Genomic DNA, 18,939 nt, shown 5'->3' on the forward strand with positions numbered 1-18,939 from the left:
TTAAGCTGACAACTCCTGGCTTATTTCCTACAGGTGTAGCTAATATGAATAAACTGTTAGGATAAGAGGAATTCTTGATTTTGATAGATGTCTATATTCTTGGATTTTTCTTTCTTTAAATAATACTTTCATTTGATCCTTGTATTTTAAACAATTTTCAAAATTCTACCATTATTCCAACAGGCACATGAAAAGATGCTCCACATCACTAATCATCAGAGAAATGCAAATTAAAACCACAATGAGATATCACCTCACACCAGTTAGGATGGCCACCACCCAAAACACAAACAACAACAAATGTTGGTGAGGATGTGGAGAAAGGGGAACCCTCCTACACTGCTGGTGGGAATGTAAATTAGTTCAACCATTGTGGAAAGCAGTATGGAGGTTCCTCAAAAAACTAAAAATAGAAATACCAATTGACCCAGGAATTCCACTTCTAGAAATTTACCCTAAGAATGCAGGAGCCCAGTTTGCAAAAGACATATGCACCCCTATGTTTATTGTAGCACTACTTACGATAGCCAAGAAATGGAAGCAACCGAAGTGTCCGTCAGTAGCTGAATGGATAAAGAAGAGGTGGTACATATACACAATGGAATATTATTCAGCCAGAAGAAGAAAACAAATCCTACCATTTGCAACAACATGGATGGAGCTAGAAGATATTATGCTCAGTGAAATAAGCCAGGCAGAGAAAGACAACTACCAAATGATTTCACTCATCTGTGGAGTATAAGAACAAAGCAAAAACTGAAAGAACAAAACAGCAGCAGACTCACAGAACCCAAGAATGAACTAACAGTTGCCAAAGGGAAAGGGATTGGATGGATGGGTGGGAAGGGAGGGATAAGGGGAATAAGGGTCATTATGATTAGCACACATAATGTAGCAGGGGCACAGGGAAGGCAGTATAGCACAGAGAAGACAGGTAGTGATTCTATAGCATCTTACTATGCTGATGGACAGTGACTGTAATGGGGTATGTGGTGGGGACTTGAGAATAGGGGAATCTAGTAACCACAGTGTTGCTCATGTGATTATATATTAATGATACCAAAAAATAAAAATAAAAAAATTCTACCATTATTTTAGTAGGCTACCAACTGTTGAAATAATCATCTAGGCCCAGCGTGGAGCTGTTCCTGCCAGGAGTGCCACATCAGCAAACCAAACTTTTGTGTTCCTGTAAATACTCCCCTTGCCCAGGCACACAGTATATCCAGTCAGCCAATCCCCAACCGCCAAGCCAGCACTGGGCCCTCTACGTATTTCCTTATTCCTTGAACTTTCCAAATCAGGTCAGATAGGCAACTATGCCCTTCTGTGTCTGTGCTGCCGCTTCTAATGCTCTGGAAACTCTCTGTAACACTGCCCAAGGTCCCCAGGAAGAGTGCTCCACTGCTCGTGGGGCGCTCTGTGCCCCCATCCATGCTCAGCTTTCCTTTGAATAAAGGACATCAAACTTGTTACCAAATTGTTTGAGTTTTGTCATTTGATACAACTTTCTTAAGTCTGATGATTTACCTCAGCCTATGGGCAATAAGAATTCATGCAAATAACACTTTGAAAGGACACAGACACCTGTCCTCTCAAAAAAATATTTCCTGAGCACTTCTTGTGTGCTAAGATCACACTGGCCAATTTAAGATGATTCACTTTACCTGCCAATTTCCTCAATCAGCTTAGATAACTCTATGTTCTTCACTTCTAATTTCGGCTAGTTATGTATTGAACTTGGCGCTCTACCGTAGGGCTATATCCTGTGTGTAAGAGAGCTCCTATGATTAACACATTATTCTGTGACAGAAGGAACTGGGAATTAGAAATGTGGCCTCTCATCAAGCAGTTGTATGAATGTGGCCACTTAGCATCTTGTGAAGACCTTAGTTTTCATTTGGGTTGTTTGCTTTTTAACTTGTAAAATGGAGATAATATCTAAAATCAACCACCTTCAAAAATCTATCAAATTAGGGAACAAAATAGGACAAATTGTATGGTATAATTACAGTAACAGCTTTATAAAAATGTATGTGCCTGTGGACAAGAACATGAAGATTGTTTTTAAAAAGGAAAAGAATGTGTGAATGTGGTAGGATAATTAGGCATTTAGTCTCTTTTTTCTAGTTCTTTTTAACCTGTGTGGTTAGAATTCCTTTTGATATATGTTTTTTTTCCTAACTGCAGGGCAGAATGGTTAAGCAAATAATGTTAGGCATAAATGATGGTATATTTATGCAGTCATTAAGAAGTTTGTATATTTTTAATAACATGGGAAAATGTTTAAGATGAAGTTTTACAAATACCACATGATTTCAACTATATAAAAACAAAATGCACACTAAAAAAGATTGCAGATAAGGTGCTACATCTTTGAGTAGTTGAACAATAGGCAATACCTTCTAATTCTTTCTGTATTTCTTAAGTTTATACCCTGGGTGAATATTGATTTTGTTTAGGGAGAAGAACAATAAAGGCTATTTTGTTAAATATATTGTGGTGCAGGATAAACTCCAAAATAGGTTAACTCTCTTACCCAAATTGCATATTCCTTTTTCCAACTGGTATCCAACTGGGCATTTGCAGGTGAAGGATCCCTGAGTATTGTTGCACATGGCCAGGGGTGGGCAGGGGTTCAAGAGGCATTCATTCACATCTGCAGAGGAGAAAACACAAGGCCATTGTGAATTTATGGCAGACAGAAAAATCACAACCCAGTGCAACAAGCACTTACTAAGAGACAGATGGCACTAGGTGCAGCGGGTCCCCCGAGATGAGCAGGGCACCACCCTTGTCCTCAAGGGGCTGCCAGTCTATTGAAGGTGGAGGCATCAGTGTGTACAACAAACTGCCAGCATAAGCCAGGATTTGGAGGTATAGAGAAAGCAGATCTTGATGGGAGAATTAAGAACTGTTTCCAATAACATCTGGACTAAGCCTAGAAGGACTTTAACTAGCAGACATGGGGTGGGGGGATTTCGGCTGAAGCACCAGCACAGTGAAGGCAGGGGGCAGGAAAGTGGAGGGCTCTTTAGGGAGCTGCAGATGGTCCAGTGTGGCAGTAGGATAGGGAGCCCACAGAATGCAGCCAAATTACAGAGGCCTGTAAATGCTATTGTCTGACATTACCACGCATAAGCATGGTATCTCTCAAGTAAGCAGAATATTGATTTTAAAATTTTCCTCCCCTACATTTTGAGGAAAATGGTGTTTACTGCCTATCTCAATGAGGTACTGTAGGGCAGGCCACCAGAGATTACTTCTCTTACCCACACTGCAGTCATCCCCTTGCCAGGAAGGTGAGCACACGCATCGATACACATGGCTGGTGGGGTCCACAAGGCATTTCCCATCATGACGGCAAGGGCTAGTGGCACAGCTGTTAACTAAAAACACATTCAGGAATAAAGCGGTTAATTACATAGGAGATGCAAAGGTGGCTCTGGATAAATATTTAATTCTCCTGACTAATATTTGATTTTTCCTTATTTCTGTTTAATTGCCTTGACAGGCCATGCTACTAAAATAAGAGTGAGTTCTCAAGGGGTACAGAGAAGACAAATGGGAGTGGATACCAGCACTAGCTTGTGTACATATGCACCAGCCGGGCAAATGGATGCAAGATCTCTGGATGCAAGATCTGGTTCAAACCCAAATCAAAAGGGGGAGGGAGAGTCGTTCTTGATGAGTGTCAGACTCGGGGTGAGAGTCTCACCTTCCAGAAGCTTGCAGGGCACTCAGTTCAGGATTGACTATTTTACTGCCTTTGGGATACTTAGAAAACTTTACTTGAATCATGCCAATTTAAAATACACATTAAGGGAGAAAACATCCCTGATCAACCATCTTCCCGGCTCCAAGATTCCCCTTTTCCAAAAATCTCAAAATGTAACTGAGGCTCCACATATTGTGCAATCATTTAGAAAAACAATCGGAGTTGAGCACCACAATACTCTCTCTTTACATAATGTGACAGTGAGTCCCACTGGACTCATTTCTCCAAGGACAAAAATCAGCTGTAGAATGAGACAAGAAGGCGGAAGCCAAGAGTTCTAGCTCCAAAAGAAGGACCCTGAAAACAAATGGGCTAATCCTGAAGATGATGGTCCTACTCTGCATTGCTATTTTAAATACAACTAAAATCGCCATCAGAAGCATAGCACCTATATGACCAAACACTGTACCTTTGGACAGTGTCGCCAAAATCCTATTCACAGCCAGTAATGATGCTACTAATACTTGCCCCCAGTTCTCATTACGACGGCTATAATCGGCTTTAAGGGAGATTTGTGAATTATGTTCCATCTGGTATTGGGATATATTTGGCCTCTGGAAATGAAGCCTTGAGAGTTCTGAAGCAGATCTCTTAAGCTTCCCTGGAGAAGCATCCACCTTTCATTTCCCAGAGGTGCTAGGGTCACTGGTACAAAGGAGGCGCTGAAGCATCATGGCCCTGTGCGGCTGGCAGTGGGGGGGAGTATAGGGTGGTCATGGCTGAGCAGCTGAACTGGGACACTAACCGAGCTCCCTGCTCTAGTCACTACAACACATTTCTCCCCTCTCCTTCTTCCTTAAGCCGTCAGTTTCCATTTTGCCCTTCACCAAAGCGGACTTCCCTCCTGGGTCTGGACAAACCAAACATACAATTTTGAAGATGACATCAAAAGATACATCACCCTACTTTCTTCCATCTTTCCTTCAATGATAAGAATCACCTGGGTGGTTTTACTTCCTTTGTACCAGCAACTTTAACATGGGTACAAAGATAACCTCACGTACAGTGTAAAGACCTCATGCCGTCACTGTGGGAGATGGTCAGTCCATCAGCCTCTTACTGAATGTGTCTCCCCACAGCATTTATCAACTAGCAACACAATCTTAGGGAGAAACAGGAGACTGGGCTTTCCCGGGTGACTGATGGGGTGGCTGACGGACTCAGCAGCTCAGGGATCTGGTCTGAGAGCAGAACGTACTTACTCCATGTCTCAGGCCACTATAAGCTTCCTGGCTCTGGCTTTTCCACTCTCCAATCCCACATCACTGCCCCGCTCTGGCCTTGGAGAGTGAAAGGCCTGCTTAAAAGGCCTTGCAGTGACAGGGTTTTATAAGCTACACTCACTCTCTACTGACTGCACACATGGCCAATGCCATCCTCTCCTCCTTCTTCAGAAAGAATCATTTAACTCTGAGATGAGAAAACCAGTTCCACCATGATGTGATTTTATGCTTTAAGTGTTTCAACAGGAAACATTTGAGATCACAAAACAGACCCTGCACTATTGCAAATACCGGACACTGCCACGCAGCCACATGGATCCTGAGCAACCAGTGTGCTTGTGTGAGTGTGTGCTACCTGAGGCTGGAGGGGACAGCACTGTTGGTGGCTCCGTGCTGCTCTGAGCCATGAGGGTGGTAGACTTAGGAGTCACTGCTTCTGCTGTAGGAACACCTGTGCTTTGGGCAGAGGATGTTCTGAGGAAATGGGAAGCAGGGCTGTGCTCTTCTGTAATGCCAAGCCTTGTGGTGGGCACACTAGTCAGAGGGATCAGTCGGGTGCTGGCATCTACATGGACTCGGCTCCTTTTTGTGGTGACAGCACCTTCTGTTGAGATTTGTGGGGCTAGAATTTCAGGCCTGGTTGGGAAAAGCTGCTTTCCAGCTGTAGTCTGTACTGTTGTGGAGTCTGCCATCAGAGCTGCTGTGCTTGTCGGGGGGCTTGGAGTGGTCATGGGGGGCTGAGAGGTCTTGAGAGCAGTGGTTGTCAAAGCTGGAGACATTTGGGCTATGCTGGTGCCCGTGGCTGGAAGGGCTGGCTCAGCAGAAGCCTCTCTTAGGGCTGTGGGCATAGGGAACCCTGAAGTAGACCTCGCTGTCACAGCCTCAGTGGCCTCTGTGGGCAGAGACTCCAGGCTCGGCGGCTTCAGTTCCGTAACAACTTCCTCAGGGCGTGTGCTGCTCTGGTTCTCAGGATCTGCTGTCTGACTTATGGGGAGTGCTGCCGTGGATAAGGCCACTGTCGACGTCCAAACTGACATCACAGGAGAGTCCCTTGCCCTGGGCACGGCCAGGGTAGAAGGTGAAGGCGGTACAGTTGTTTGGGCAGCAGACAGTAAGGAAGGGGTGGAAGCTGTCAGGGATACTGGTAGAGGTGGTGGTGAGGAAGACAAAGATGTGGGTGCATCAGGGCTGGACTGCACTGCATGAGCAGAGGCTCTGGTTGTGGCTAAGATTGATGAGAACATCTGGTGGGACTGTGACACTGAGGGTGGAGGCAAAGGGGGCCCCAAAGAAGACGCACCACCATCCCACCCAGCGTCCACATCCAGAAAAGCTGTAGTGTCTGATGTATTCATGGCAGGGGTGTAGGATGGAGGGTTGGCTGCATGCAGCACCAGCGACTCAGTGGAAGGCTGAGCATGTTCCACTTCATAGGATGAAACATTACTTCTTTCAGTCTGAGCTGGAGAAAAGAAAGAGTAGTTGGAATGTGAAGAGTTTGAGATCTTATTGGAAGAGGTGGAACTCTCCCTTATGTCCCAGGACGAGCTGCTGTCTGCAATGGACAGTAAAGCCCGTTCTCCTTTGGTGAAAGCAGAGGTCACATAGGTGTGGTCCGTGCGGTCGCTGGAAGTCCTTTGGTCAATATCTGTGCCACTCACTTGATCGTGGCTAATTCCAGTGACTGTGAATGGAAAAATTAAAGTTGGGTCAACAAAACAAGAAATCTCCTGCACACACACAATGTCCTATCTGTGAATGCCAGTGGGTGAAACACTTTCCTGGGAGAGTGGTTTTCAATGGCCGGCACTCTGGATAGACAGCAGGGGAAGGCCGCAAGGGTCAGTCTGCCTTGAGCGAACTTACGCTCCAGTGAGAAGCCTGGTGGAAGCAGTGGAAATGGGAATAAAAGTGGGGCCAGAGGATCCAGTTCCTTCCATGAGCTTTGATAGAAGCAAACTGGTATCATATTGAAAAGCTCTTAGGACCCCAACTAGAACAGCCTCTTTGCCTAAATGGAAAAAGGAAGCCCCTCCCAACTTTCCCTTCAGTATAATGAGAGAAGAGCCAGGGAGATTGGCCTTGGCCAAGGCCGCGCTCCTTTACTTTGGCAACATCGCGAAGGCCCAGGCAAGCGGGGGGGACCAGGCTGGGCCAGGGAAGAACCCAGCAGGGGCTCTTCATAAAGAGCGCGTCAGGTGCTCTCAGGATGGACAGTGACCATCGTCATTCTGGGGCTGTGCACACGCTAACAGGTGAGCTGAGGGAGCATGGGGAGAGATCCTGCCTCACCTCCGAGGGTATGCGAGGCAGCCAGCGACCCTGCGTCCAGGTGGGCGGCGGCTGGCGCGGTGGCGGCAGCGGCCCAGGTCCCGTTCCCACGCGGTGTGGCGCCCTCTGCTTCCCTGGGCACCGCCGCAGAGCGCCCCGCCGCCCCCGAAGTCATGCTCGCGTTGGAGAGAGACCGCAGCGCGAGCTCCCCAGTCCCCGGGACCGTCCCAGGCGCGGTGGCGGAGGTGTGTGCGCTGAGAGCTCCGGCCTGCGTCCCCTGGGAAGGGGCCTCCCCTGCAACGGCACTGACACGGCGCTCCGGACTGTCTTCAGTGGCTGCGATTGGATTGCAAAGGGAATGCGGGTCAGTGCAGGGGTAGAGCACCGTGCTGTGCCTGAGTCTCAAGAATAAGCCTCACTTCCGGGCCTGTGATGGCCAGAACGCTTCCCTGTGCTTTCAGTCTTAATCTGAAACTCACCATGTGCAAAACCAGAATGGGTGCTGTTCTTGCAAACAGGGACCAGTATCTGAAACCCCAGGAGGTGCTGCAGCTCAGCACATCTGTTCAGGTGACCTGGCTTTATGGGAGAGTGTGTTACCTCGGGGAACCGGATCAATACTGTATTTATGCTCAGTAATACACAATAGTTTAGGTCATGAAAATTGGTGGTGGCAGCAGGGGGGGTGAATGGTCAGCCAAAGATTGACCAACAACCCTACTGGGGTTTTAGATCTAAGGAGGCCCAGGAGGGAGGCCCATATTACCTCCTGGAAGGACAGTGACACCTGAAGGGCCAAAGGGCCTGTCACTCTTTCACAGCACAAGTTCTTTGCCTGAACACTTCAATGAGAAATGGTATTCTGTGGTCGGAGGTTAAAAGTGCATTGTGTTTTTTTTTAATGCATTTAAAAATTTTGTTGGTGGGCATGGAACAGGGGCAGATGACACATGAATAAACTTTTCCTCCTTCCTTGGGTATATGTTTTAAGCTATAAGCTTAAAGAGTCTTATATTATTAGATTATCAAGTAATTAATTCTTTTCAGAAATGATGTAAATGAGGCCTGATTCCTCTTGGCCTAAATACTTCATAATCTGGCTCTATGAGAAAACAAGTCTCTTTTCTTGGTTTTAATTCCTATTCTCAGTCCAGGCTAGCTCTTGATACCCAACGGACACACCTTGACAGAAAATAGATGTAAAGCTGAGTGTTAGGTAAGGTCACTTCTTGAAAGGTTTGCAGTAAGTGACAGACAGAAATGAGCATGGGGATGGGGATACACGGTGACATGGAGCAGCACCGAGAAAGCCAGGGACAGGAAGAGAGGTGACCTGGCCCGGGCTGAAGGCTAAAGAGATCCATGGGACATCTACCAGGAGAGGTTTGCAAGCTGAGTGCAAGGTCCCTGGACAAAGAGGACGAGGCATGGGGTGTGGAGATCGTATAGGCTTTGTTAAATGAAATTAAGGCAACCAACCAACCAACCCCTTTAGGCTCCCAGACTTCACAAAGCAGAGAGACAGGACCCGAAACAGAGGGACTGCCCTGAAACCTGGAAAAAGGGATGAACCAAAAACTCGGCGAGGCCGGATGGCAGAAATCAGTCAGCTCTGGGTGACTCGGAGGAAACGAGATAAGGCATTGTGTTCACCCACAGGGAGGCAGTTCCAGGAATGAGGTGGTTCCTTATCTAGCTCTTTATACCGAGATCACATTTTCCACACCAACCAACTGAGCATTAACTTCAGAACGAAGGGCAATGAAGAGATGGAGAAGGGAAAAAGGCTTGAGCAACTAAGCTCCCGGTGTGAGAAGGTAAAAGCTCCAAGCCCCACCATTGTGAGGGTGTAAAATGACTCCTTTTGTTTAGGAGACAGGTGATGTGTTTTCCATGCACAGACATAAAAGAGCATAAATATTCTCCACCCATACATGTGGTAGTCTTTCATGATAAACACATGCTGTCACATCAGTAGGAATAAATGCTAGTTTTCCTCATCAGGATGCTCACAATGGGGAAGCAGAGCTGGTATGATTAGTGGTGGAGAGGTAAGAATCTAAACCTATTATAAACATAAATGATAAGTTACTGCATTTCTGCTTTAGTCAGCGTACACTTTACATTGATAAAGTTGCTGAGAATTGTTTTCAAATAATACCCAAAAACAACATTATAAAGGAACATCAAAGGAAAAGTTTTCTCACATCAATAAAATGGATTTCATCAAAATTAAGAACTTTTGCACTGCAAATGATATGTATCATTGGAAGAGTGAAAAGATAACCCACAGAATGGAAGAAAATGCCAGCAAATCATATATGTGGTAAAGGACCAGTATCCACAATATACAAAGAACTCTTACAAAAAAAAAAAAGAACTTTTGCACTGCAAATGATATGTATCATTGGAAGAGTGAAAAGATAACCCACAGAATGGAAGAAAATGCCAGCAAATCATATATGTGGTAAAGGACCAATATCCACAATATACAAAGAACTCTTACAAAAAAAAAAAGACAACCCAATTACAAATGGTCAAAATATGTGAATAGACTTTTCCAAAGAAGATATGCAAATGGCCAATGAGAACAACAAGATGCTTGACATCATTCGTCAGCTGGAAAATATAAATCAAAACCATGTGAGATACCACTTCATACCCACTAGGTATACGATTATAGCCATAATAAAAAAGATGAATAATAACAAGTGTTGGCAAAGGTGCTGAGAAACTGGAATCCTTGCACATTGCTGGGAATATAAAATGGTGCAACCATTTTGGAAAACAGTTTGGCAGCTTCTCAAAGAGCTAAAATAGAGCTTCCATACAACCTGGCAATTCCAAAAAAACTGAAAACATATGTCCACAAAAAAAGTTGTACCTGAATGTTCACAACAGTATTCTTAGTAATCGCCAAAACGTGGGAATAACCCACACATCCAATAATTGATAAAAGGATACATAAAATGTGGTATATCCACACAACAGAATATTATTTGGCCATGAATAGGAAAGAAAGTACTAACACATGCTACAACATGGATGCACCTTGAAAACATGCCAAGTGAAAAACACAAAAGGCCACACATATCCTATGGTTCCATTTCCATGAAAAATCCATAGAGACAGAAAGTAAATTAGTGGTTGCCAAAAGCTGGGAGGAGGAAAGAACAGGGAGTGACTGCTGCTGAACAGTGGGTTTCTTTCTGGTTGAAGAAATTGTTCTAGAATTAGATAATAGTGATGGTTGTACAACTTTGCGAATGTACTAAAAACCACTGAATTATTTGCTTTAAATGGGCCAATTGTATAGAATGTGACTCACTTCTCAATAAAGACATTTAAAAAAAGGGGGAGGGAGAGTTGATCTTGATGAGTGCCAGACTCGGGGTGAGAGTCTCACCTTCCAGAAGCTGTGTGATCGAGGCAGGTATCAGGGTGGGTGGGTCCCAGGGGGTGGGAGGACATGGGCAGAGATGCACCTGAGCTGTGTGTTGGAGGAGCAGACAGCAGCTTGGGGGCAGCAACTCCTTGGGGATGTAACAGGAAAAACTGGGGGTGCGCACGTACACCTGTGTGGACCAGCTAGAAGAACAGCCTAAGCATACTGAAAGCAGAGGGGCCCAGGAAGCAGTTTCGCTAGTGCATGGCCTTACTCTGCCACGGAAGATCCTAAGCCTAGAAGCCCTGTGCCCTCCACGGGGGGCAGTTCTGTGAAGTGGAAACTCACTCGAGCGTTCACCACGTGGCGCTGAGGCATCCAGGCTTTCGGAGGAAGATGATGACAGAGACTCGGTGGCCAGCTCAGAGTAACTCCTATCACCCAGCGCTGTGTCACTTCCTCTGGACTGTGGGGCAGAGGCTGAGAACTGGGTCAAAACTGAAGTGTTCCCAACATCAGGATAGGAACTAGAGCTTCCTGTCACATCTGTGAATGCCTCGCTGTTGGTCAAGACCCAGCGCGCTGTGTCCTCTCCACCCCTGACCGATGGGACTGACCTTGACACAGCCTCAGTGTGAGACATGGGACTTGCATTCTCTGCATCCGAGCTGCTGGCCAGCTGGTGTCCTCCCAAGGCTGTAATGGGAAAAAATGCCATTACATGGATGTGAAACAGATCCCTCAGCAACTGAGGCACGAGGCCCCTCCAGGAAAGATCGCCTTCATAAGGACCTTGTATAGTGTTTATTGTATGGGTAACCTGATGAGCAATCTCATACTCTAAAATAATTATTTCAAAGCTCTTCAGTGTCAATAAGACACCAATACTAAAAATAAGTGTTAGTGAAGGATTTGCTTTTTAACAGCATGTGCAAAGTAGCAGAGTAACTTCAAGGCTTGAATGTTTTATTCTCTTTCCCCCAAATGGTCAAGGGCTGGAGTGTGTTATGTCGAACAAACATGATGTGCTTAAATACAGTGTTCCAGTCAGAAGCATTTTTTAAAAGAGTCCTATTTTTAATGAAGATTATTCTACTTTTAAAGTATAGCAAACAAAATTAATCTATAGGGAGTATCCTAAAACCATGAATATGGGGAATCTGTTTACATCTGCACATTTTCATTTGTCAGGCGATCTGGACATACAATAGCTCAAGCTAGTTTTAAGGAGCCAGCCAGCTCTCATTTTGAAGGTGGGCTGTCCAGTGACAGGATGCAATCAACAGTGACCTCCAAGGCCGAGGGCTCAACTCTGCTGGGAGCTCAGTGACCACACACTCGTCGCTCACAGCCTCTGAGCCTTACTTCTCTCATTTGTAAGAAAGCTGGAGGAACCTCACCATGTTCCCACAAGGATGAAGACCAAAATGTGACGGTGCGGATAGAATATTATTGAGCCATAAAAGAAAAAAAAATCCTGCTATTTGCAACAACATGGATGGATCAAGAGGGAATTATGCTCAGTGAAATAAGCCAGGTGGAGAAAGACAAATACCATATGATTTCACTTATTTGTGGAATAAAAAAAGCAAAACAGGAGAAACAAAACAGCATTAGACTCAGAGACACCGAGAAGTGACTAGTGATTACCAAGGGGGACGGGAGTGGACGGGCGGGGGTGAGGGGATGAGGGGGAGAGGGACTGTTGAAACATTGTAATGTACATTTGATAATAAAAAAAATTTGTTTTTAAAATGTGACAATGTGGTATACCAGAGGAGATGGTGTTACCTAAGAAAACACTTTTTTTTAAGAGAGTGTAAATATTCTTTTTTTTTTTTTTTTTTAAGAGAGTGTAAATATTCTTGAAGCAATTCCTTAAGAAAATCCAACAATTCTTCAATGCCCATAGTAGGTCAAGTAAAGACTGGATACTTACTTGGGGAATCATGTTGCCAAAATCCCACTGCAACCTTGGGAGATGTAAGGTCAAATCCATTTTCTGTGGATGGCTCGAATTCTCCATCCCCCACACTCCCAATTACTTCACTGTTTCTTCCCAATTCTGCCTCAGAGGGCAAAGAATGAACTGACACAGAGGTCGTGGCAATTTCAGGATCCTCCGTGAAACTCTGTACCTCGTTTAGAGGCCCCAAGCTGACAGCTAAAGACTGAAGCATTCTTGGGACCCCACGAGGGACCGTGGTGGCGGCATGCAGATGGTTCAGCTGACTGACAGACAGGCTCTGGAGAGCAGTGGGGCTGCTCAGCAAATCCACACTTCCAGAAGCTGAAATGGAAGAAAACATGCTTCAGGACTACTGGTTGGGGGGGGGGGGTTAAGAAAATGAGAGATGTATCTAGATACAAATGAGGTTTGCTGCATTTTGGTAGATAAATCACACACACAACGTGACCTAACATAGACAAACACATTTGACACCCTCTAATTCTCACAGAGCTTAGAGAAGCATGAGGTCCTTCACCAAGAATGAAGAGCAGCTTCAGCTCAAGCTAGAAAAAAAGACAGGAGAAAGCCTCTAGATATTATTTGCCTTGGTTTTTATTGAGGTTTTTATGAGGAAGGTAAAAACGTCTAGTCTTGAATTCAACCTTATAGGTTATATAGGCCAAACCACTGTGATAAGGTACAGGCTTTTGTTTTGTTTTGTTTTTAGCAGCATAACCCTTTTGTTAGAATGCCATTATAAATTGAAATTCATACATAAAGATGAATAAAAATGGGTCCATTTCAGGGTGCCCAGCCCCCAGGTCACCCAAGGGGGCCTAGTGCTCTGCAGACCACAGTCGGAACAATACTGACCTAGAACAGTAATTCCTGGCTTTGTCACCATCGAGGATTCTTTATTATTTCCCACATCATGGCCACCTTAAACCTTATGTTTTGAAAGACTGTTAACTGAACTGTACTTACAAACTAATAGAGCTTCTAATCAGCAGGAGATACTCACTGTTAACACACCGGTTTGGTTTAATTCTATCCATCCAGGAGCAAACAGGCTCCATTATTGTAGTTACCCTCATTGGGCTTTGGAGACTGGCTCTCAAGCTAACACATTCTAATGGGCCTCTAGGATATTAAGGACTCCAGGATGGGAGCAGTTATTCTGATGAAAGAGATGGCAGACACTGGATTGTCAAGAACCTCGAGAACTGAATTACACCTCATAGGTCAAAATGCACAGTCCACTCCACAGAAGTACAGGTGGCTTACTAATGGTTCCCTTCCACAAAAAACTTTCCAAAGGACACCTGAGAACAGACCCTCAGAAGGGCATAGTGAAATCCTCATTCCAAACAGGAATAAACTTCAGGAAAGCTTGGTGAGTGGGTAGAAACACAGCAGGCAAGATCCAGGGAAAGAAAGCATGGTTTTTTTCTTTTTAAGCCAGAAATAATAAAAAGTACTCTGTACCTGTATAATGCAAGGCTTGGAGCTGTAATTACAACCCAGAAAGGGAAGATGGAAGTTCTCAATATAAATGGTTCCTTAAAAACCAGACCTATGTGCAGCTGTCACCAAAAGCACAAATAAATATTAAGTATTAATTAGAGAGAAAGACACAGGAAACACAAAGGTTCCTGTTACTCTTGTACAAACCATAGAACCAGCTAAACCTAGAACGGAGCCTGCAGCTCTGGTCACTGGACCTTAATGATGACAAAATAAAGGTGCAGGGGACCCACAGAACCTGTAACTGAAACAAGGAAGAGGAAGACTGACACAAAAACAGAGTCCAGCCTACCTAAACCTACCCCTACTTAAAAACAAAAACAAACCAATAAAAATACAATATAAAGAAAACAATATTATAGATATGCCCCAAATCCTCACTCAACCACTTAGCTTCTGAGGCCTAACTTCCTTAGAGTTACTGTGTAAGTCCTCCAAATTACAGCCTCACTGGGTTGCTGGGTGCTCTTTCAAAGCCCGTGTATTCCCAGGACACTACATTATTTCATCATGGATCTGATGTAAGTGGCAGTTCTACTGGACACAGTCCCAGTACCTACCCAGCAAATCAATGGCCATAGAAACATGGCTACAGGAGTCACCAGGGCTGAAAGTCCCAAAAGGAAAAAGGCTGCATTTTCTCTCACCCTGAGGGCTCTGTGGAGTATGGCTTCATCACCTCACTGTCATCATTATTAAAGGCTGCGACTTACTAAATAATCATGATGCACCACTGCTTTATATACACCTTTATACATTGTGCTAAGTACTTTATAAACATAATCTTATTTAATTCTCACAATAAAGCTATGAAGCTGTGTGAATACTTCTAAAGAGGCAGTGCCTCTTAATAAAAGGAGAAAAAGTTTGGCCAAACTAATCTATAACCACCACTTAAACTACTAAAAGAGTGCCTGCTAAATACACCTAGGGGGAAATTTACCATGTTTCTAATCAACAGGCCAGCACTATTGATTTTTCAATAATTGTCCTTCCTTGCTTATTTCTACTCTAGAAGCAGCCATTCAAAAACGGGAAGACCATCCATTTGGGAGTGGAAACAAGCCAAGTTCCCTAATCTTTGGAACAAGAGCTGAAAAGAAGGTCTACTCATCTGGTAACAGTGGATGGACCACTCTTTAATCACAACACAATGTACTGGAACCTCAGGCATGTGTCACAATGCTCAACCTTGGCTTGACTGCTATCCAGAATTTGCCAAAAACTTAGCTGAAGCAGCTGATATTTGAGAAAGATATGCTAAATCTACACTCTTCTGAGCTATTTATGCTTTCTTCCTTTACAAAGTGAAATCACCACAAATCAATTTACCTAGGCCACATTAGCTCAGCTACTCACAGAAGTATATTTTCATGAGCTGAGATCCATTATTACACACTCAGCAACTATGAGAATCTATCTAAAATACCACCTTTTAAAGAACATTAGCATAATTTCCACAAAACAGCAATTGATGGCATTTTCTATTATGATTCTCAGCATTCCGTCTCAAATTTACTGCCCCCAAAACACTTACGCCTATGGATGAAATTGTATGCTTACTTTATCTGACGACAATCTCATGCCCCACCCGATTTCCTTTCATGCTCTGGTTTCCAGGAAGCTCAGTACTAAATTTAGTGCTCAATGGTAGCCACCCTCACACAATTCAACATACACATATCTCTTTCCGCCTTTAAAAGAGAACTTTTTCCTCTGTTAGTTGCATTACTTACTTTTCCCCTAATGATCAAATAGTACATGGTCATTACAGAATACAGGAAAAGTACAGAAAGGTATACAATGATGAAAAGAGCAAGAAAAACAATTTCAAATGGCTTCTGAGCTCTTTTTAAAATTGGATTTAGCTGTTAGATGCTACAACTAGAAAGTTCTTAGGATCATGTGTTCTAATCCTATTATGATTCAAATAAGGAGCTCTGCTCCACCTCCCCGGCCAGGCCCGGGGCTTTCCTGCCATCCTAGTGCTCACCTAGTGAGGAACATCACTCATCAGACTGGTCCAAGTGCCAGGGCTTCCACTGGATCACACTTACTAGTGATGGAGTGGCCCAGTGTAAAAAGGCACACACACCTGCCATACTCCCTCTTTGCTTCTGTGCTCCCACAGAGTGGCCAGCTGGGCTGGGTGACCCTGCTCTGCCAGCAAGGCCTTCCAGCTCCCTCAGCATTTCTGCTTGTGAGCCTAAAGCTGGATCCTGTGGTCAGAAAGGGATAGTAAAATCTCAAGATTTAGATTTAAGGGGAAGTCGGCAGCGTACCAGAGCTCTGGTTAGCAGGTTAACAGGTACTACCCAGCCTTAGAAATAAAGCAGAACTTTGTTTCCCATGTGGTTTCTGGTCTTGTGCATGTGCTCTCTGCATCTCTGCAAGGAGGATGGGAGGCCATCAGGCTGGGTCCAGACAGCCCTGGATGCCTGAATATCTCATTTAACAGTGCCCAAAGCCTGGGCTTCCAGTATTGATGAGGGAGGTGGGACTCTACCAAGCACTGAACACCCAGTTCACTAAGACAGAAGAGAGACGCTCAAATGAAACACTCAAGAAATAGGAAAGACGTGGTAGAACTGTTCAAAAATTAAAAGCATAAGGTTCTAAAAGGATGAATGCTCAAGGAATTTGAGGAATGATTACTTTTTTAATGTTGAAAAATATAGGTGATTATGGAGTCAAATCCAGTAAAGTTGGAAACATGGACTGATTTTCTAATATACCACAATAATGGGCTCAATTTAAGTTATAAATATTAAATGACCCTGACCAGAATCAAAATGTAGCTTCCTAGAAAATGCTTCCTTTCCACCATTTAGTAAAGCTGGTTGTAAATCATCAAACCACAGAACTTTGAAGCTGTAAAGGATCATATATTTTATCCAATCTAACAGTGTTTAAAATAATCTTAAAAAGTAATCTCCTAAAAACATGAATCATAAATTATATACATACCCAGTCAGCAGGAAACTGTACAGAGTCCATGGAAGAGGAATGGGCTGCTTTAAGTAGGCATTACAGAAAGGACTTCTGGTTCAGTTTGTGGTTTAATAACATAAACCCAAACCCTTAGTCTTGAAAAGTACTTCTAAAAATCTCTTATAAAAATTTTGAAATGGCCATTTCAGAAACAACCTAACCTCTACTTCCCAAGGATATTCCCAGCCCTCTCTGCCCTGCTCCCAGTGGCATGGGGATAAGGACGCATGCAGCTCGTCGGACTCTGAGTAAAATCTCAGAGAAGAGAAAAGATGGGCAGTTTCCAACATTCTCTCCAGCCCACAGCTGGATGGGCCTTGTGATATTTGGGCATATTTCCTAATCCCCATTACTCCTCACCTCTCAGCAGGTGGGGAACTTAAAAGAAGGAACAGCAGCCTGTGCTCTGAAGAGGATGTCCCTCTGAATGAACAGACAGGCATTAGATAACCTAGTGACAAGGTAGATGGCACAGAGAACCCAAGGGTTGAGAAAATGCTTCACGGAGGTGGAACACCTGAGCAGAGACTTAACTGATAACCAGGAATGGAAATGGCATTGTGGCAGCTTTGCAAACACTTGCACTGTACTGGTTTTTGAAAAAAGATGACTAGAAAAATGTATTTCTATGTTCCCTCTGCCATTAAAAGAAACTTTTTTTGCAATAATGAAGAATTACAAGTTTAACTCCTAATCAAATGACATGATGCTCACCATTATGTTCACTCAAGAACGTGGCCTCATATGCAAGAATACACATAGCAACACTTTGGGGAGGTGTGAGTGAGTGAGTGAGTGAGTAAAGGGAAAAGCAGTTGGTGGACAGACAGGTCCAGAGCAGCCACCAAACAATTACTTTCCTCCTTAGACAGTTAAAAGATATTTTAAAGATGAACTTCAACACCAAGATAAATTGTGCAGGTTGTCCTTTTGCCCCAACACTTGGCACTTCTGTTACCCTCGTCCTTAGTCCCTGTGACTACACGGTCTATTTCTCTTTTGAATGACTCTCCAGGGTTAAGCTGGGATAGCAGTACTCACCTGCGGAATGGTCTGAGGGCGGGGAGAAAGCCAGGGTCCTGGAGGAAGGCAGCCAGGAGAGCTCTGGTTCCAAGGAGCTTCTCCTGGAAGGGGTGGTCTCTTCTCCCACCTCCAAAGCCGGAAGAGAGGACTGGCTCAGCCCCGAAGTGGCAGCCACTTGAGTGTGCACAGTCACTTCTTCTGGGAGCCCCTTCCTCCTCATTAGGGGACCCTGGAATGTCATGCTCTCCGTGTGAGAAGGGGCAGTTCTTCCTTCTAACCCTGAACTGCTGGATGGCAGGTGATGCTTTCCCAAGGCTGAAAGCAGACAGCAACAATTAAAATTCCACCAGCACACTTCCGAAGGTCTGAATAGTCTCTTATTGGGCTCCTCTCTGACCTCTATGAAATAGACATGGCAGGAAATTAGGAGCAATTATTCGTTCTTTGAAAAATTAACTCCTGAATGAGGGACCACAAACCAAGACAAAGACTGTTTTCAGAGCTCACAAACACTTAGCATTTTGTGCTGAACTTATCAGAAGAGGGGCTCAATGAGGCTAAGCATCAGCTGACAGGGAATCAGAGATCAGTTTCTGATCATCACAACTCATCATTCATATCCCAAAAGATGGTCCCACAATTTACTTGAACACAGACAAGTTCAACACAAACCAAATCCCCAATATCTGGGTGACTGACAAAGCCAGGCAGCAGCATGTGTGGTTTCTAAGCTATACCCATCATTCATGAATGCAACATACAATGCTGTCATACGTACTTCTTATGGCACTGA

General features: G+C 44.3%; 1 protein-coding gene across 2 annotated transcripts in view; it reads right to left on the reverse strand.

Moving 5' to 3' along the window:
* Positions 1–18,939, reverse strand: part of HEG1 (heart development protein with EGF like domains 1) — a 90,841-nt gene that overhangs the window by 42,597 nt on the left and 29,305 nt on the right. Inside the window, exons 3-9 of one of the 2 annotated variants that reach the window (XM_036905168.2) lie at positions 18,165–18,461; positions 12,597–12,947; positions 11,006–11,353; positions 7,294–7,608; positions 5,357–6,463; positions 3,273–3,389; positions 2,540–2,659 (exon numbers count right to left, since the gene is read on the reverse strand). In XM_036905168.2, the coding sequence (XP_036761063.2) occupies positions 2,540–2,659; positions 3,273–3,389; positions 5,357–6,463; positions 7,294–7,608; positions 11,006–11,353; positions 12,597–12,947; positions 18,165–18,461 (2,655 nt within the window). Of the gene's footprint in view, positions 1–2,539; positions 2,660–3,272; positions 3,390–5,356; positions 6,686–7,293; positions 7,609–11,005; positions 11,354–12,596; positions 12,948–18,164; positions 18,462–18,939 lie in introns of both variants that reach the window. The other variant, XM_036905158.2, reaches the window with a different exon arrangement.

The sequence above is a fragment of the Manis pentadactyla genome, chromosome 1 (genome assembly GCF_030020395.1).
Source record: "Manis pentadactyla isolate mManPen7 chromosome 1, mManPen7.hap1, whole genome shotgun sequence".
NCBI lineage: Eukaryota > Metazoa > Chordata > Mammalia > Pholidota > Manidae > Manis > Manis pentadactyla.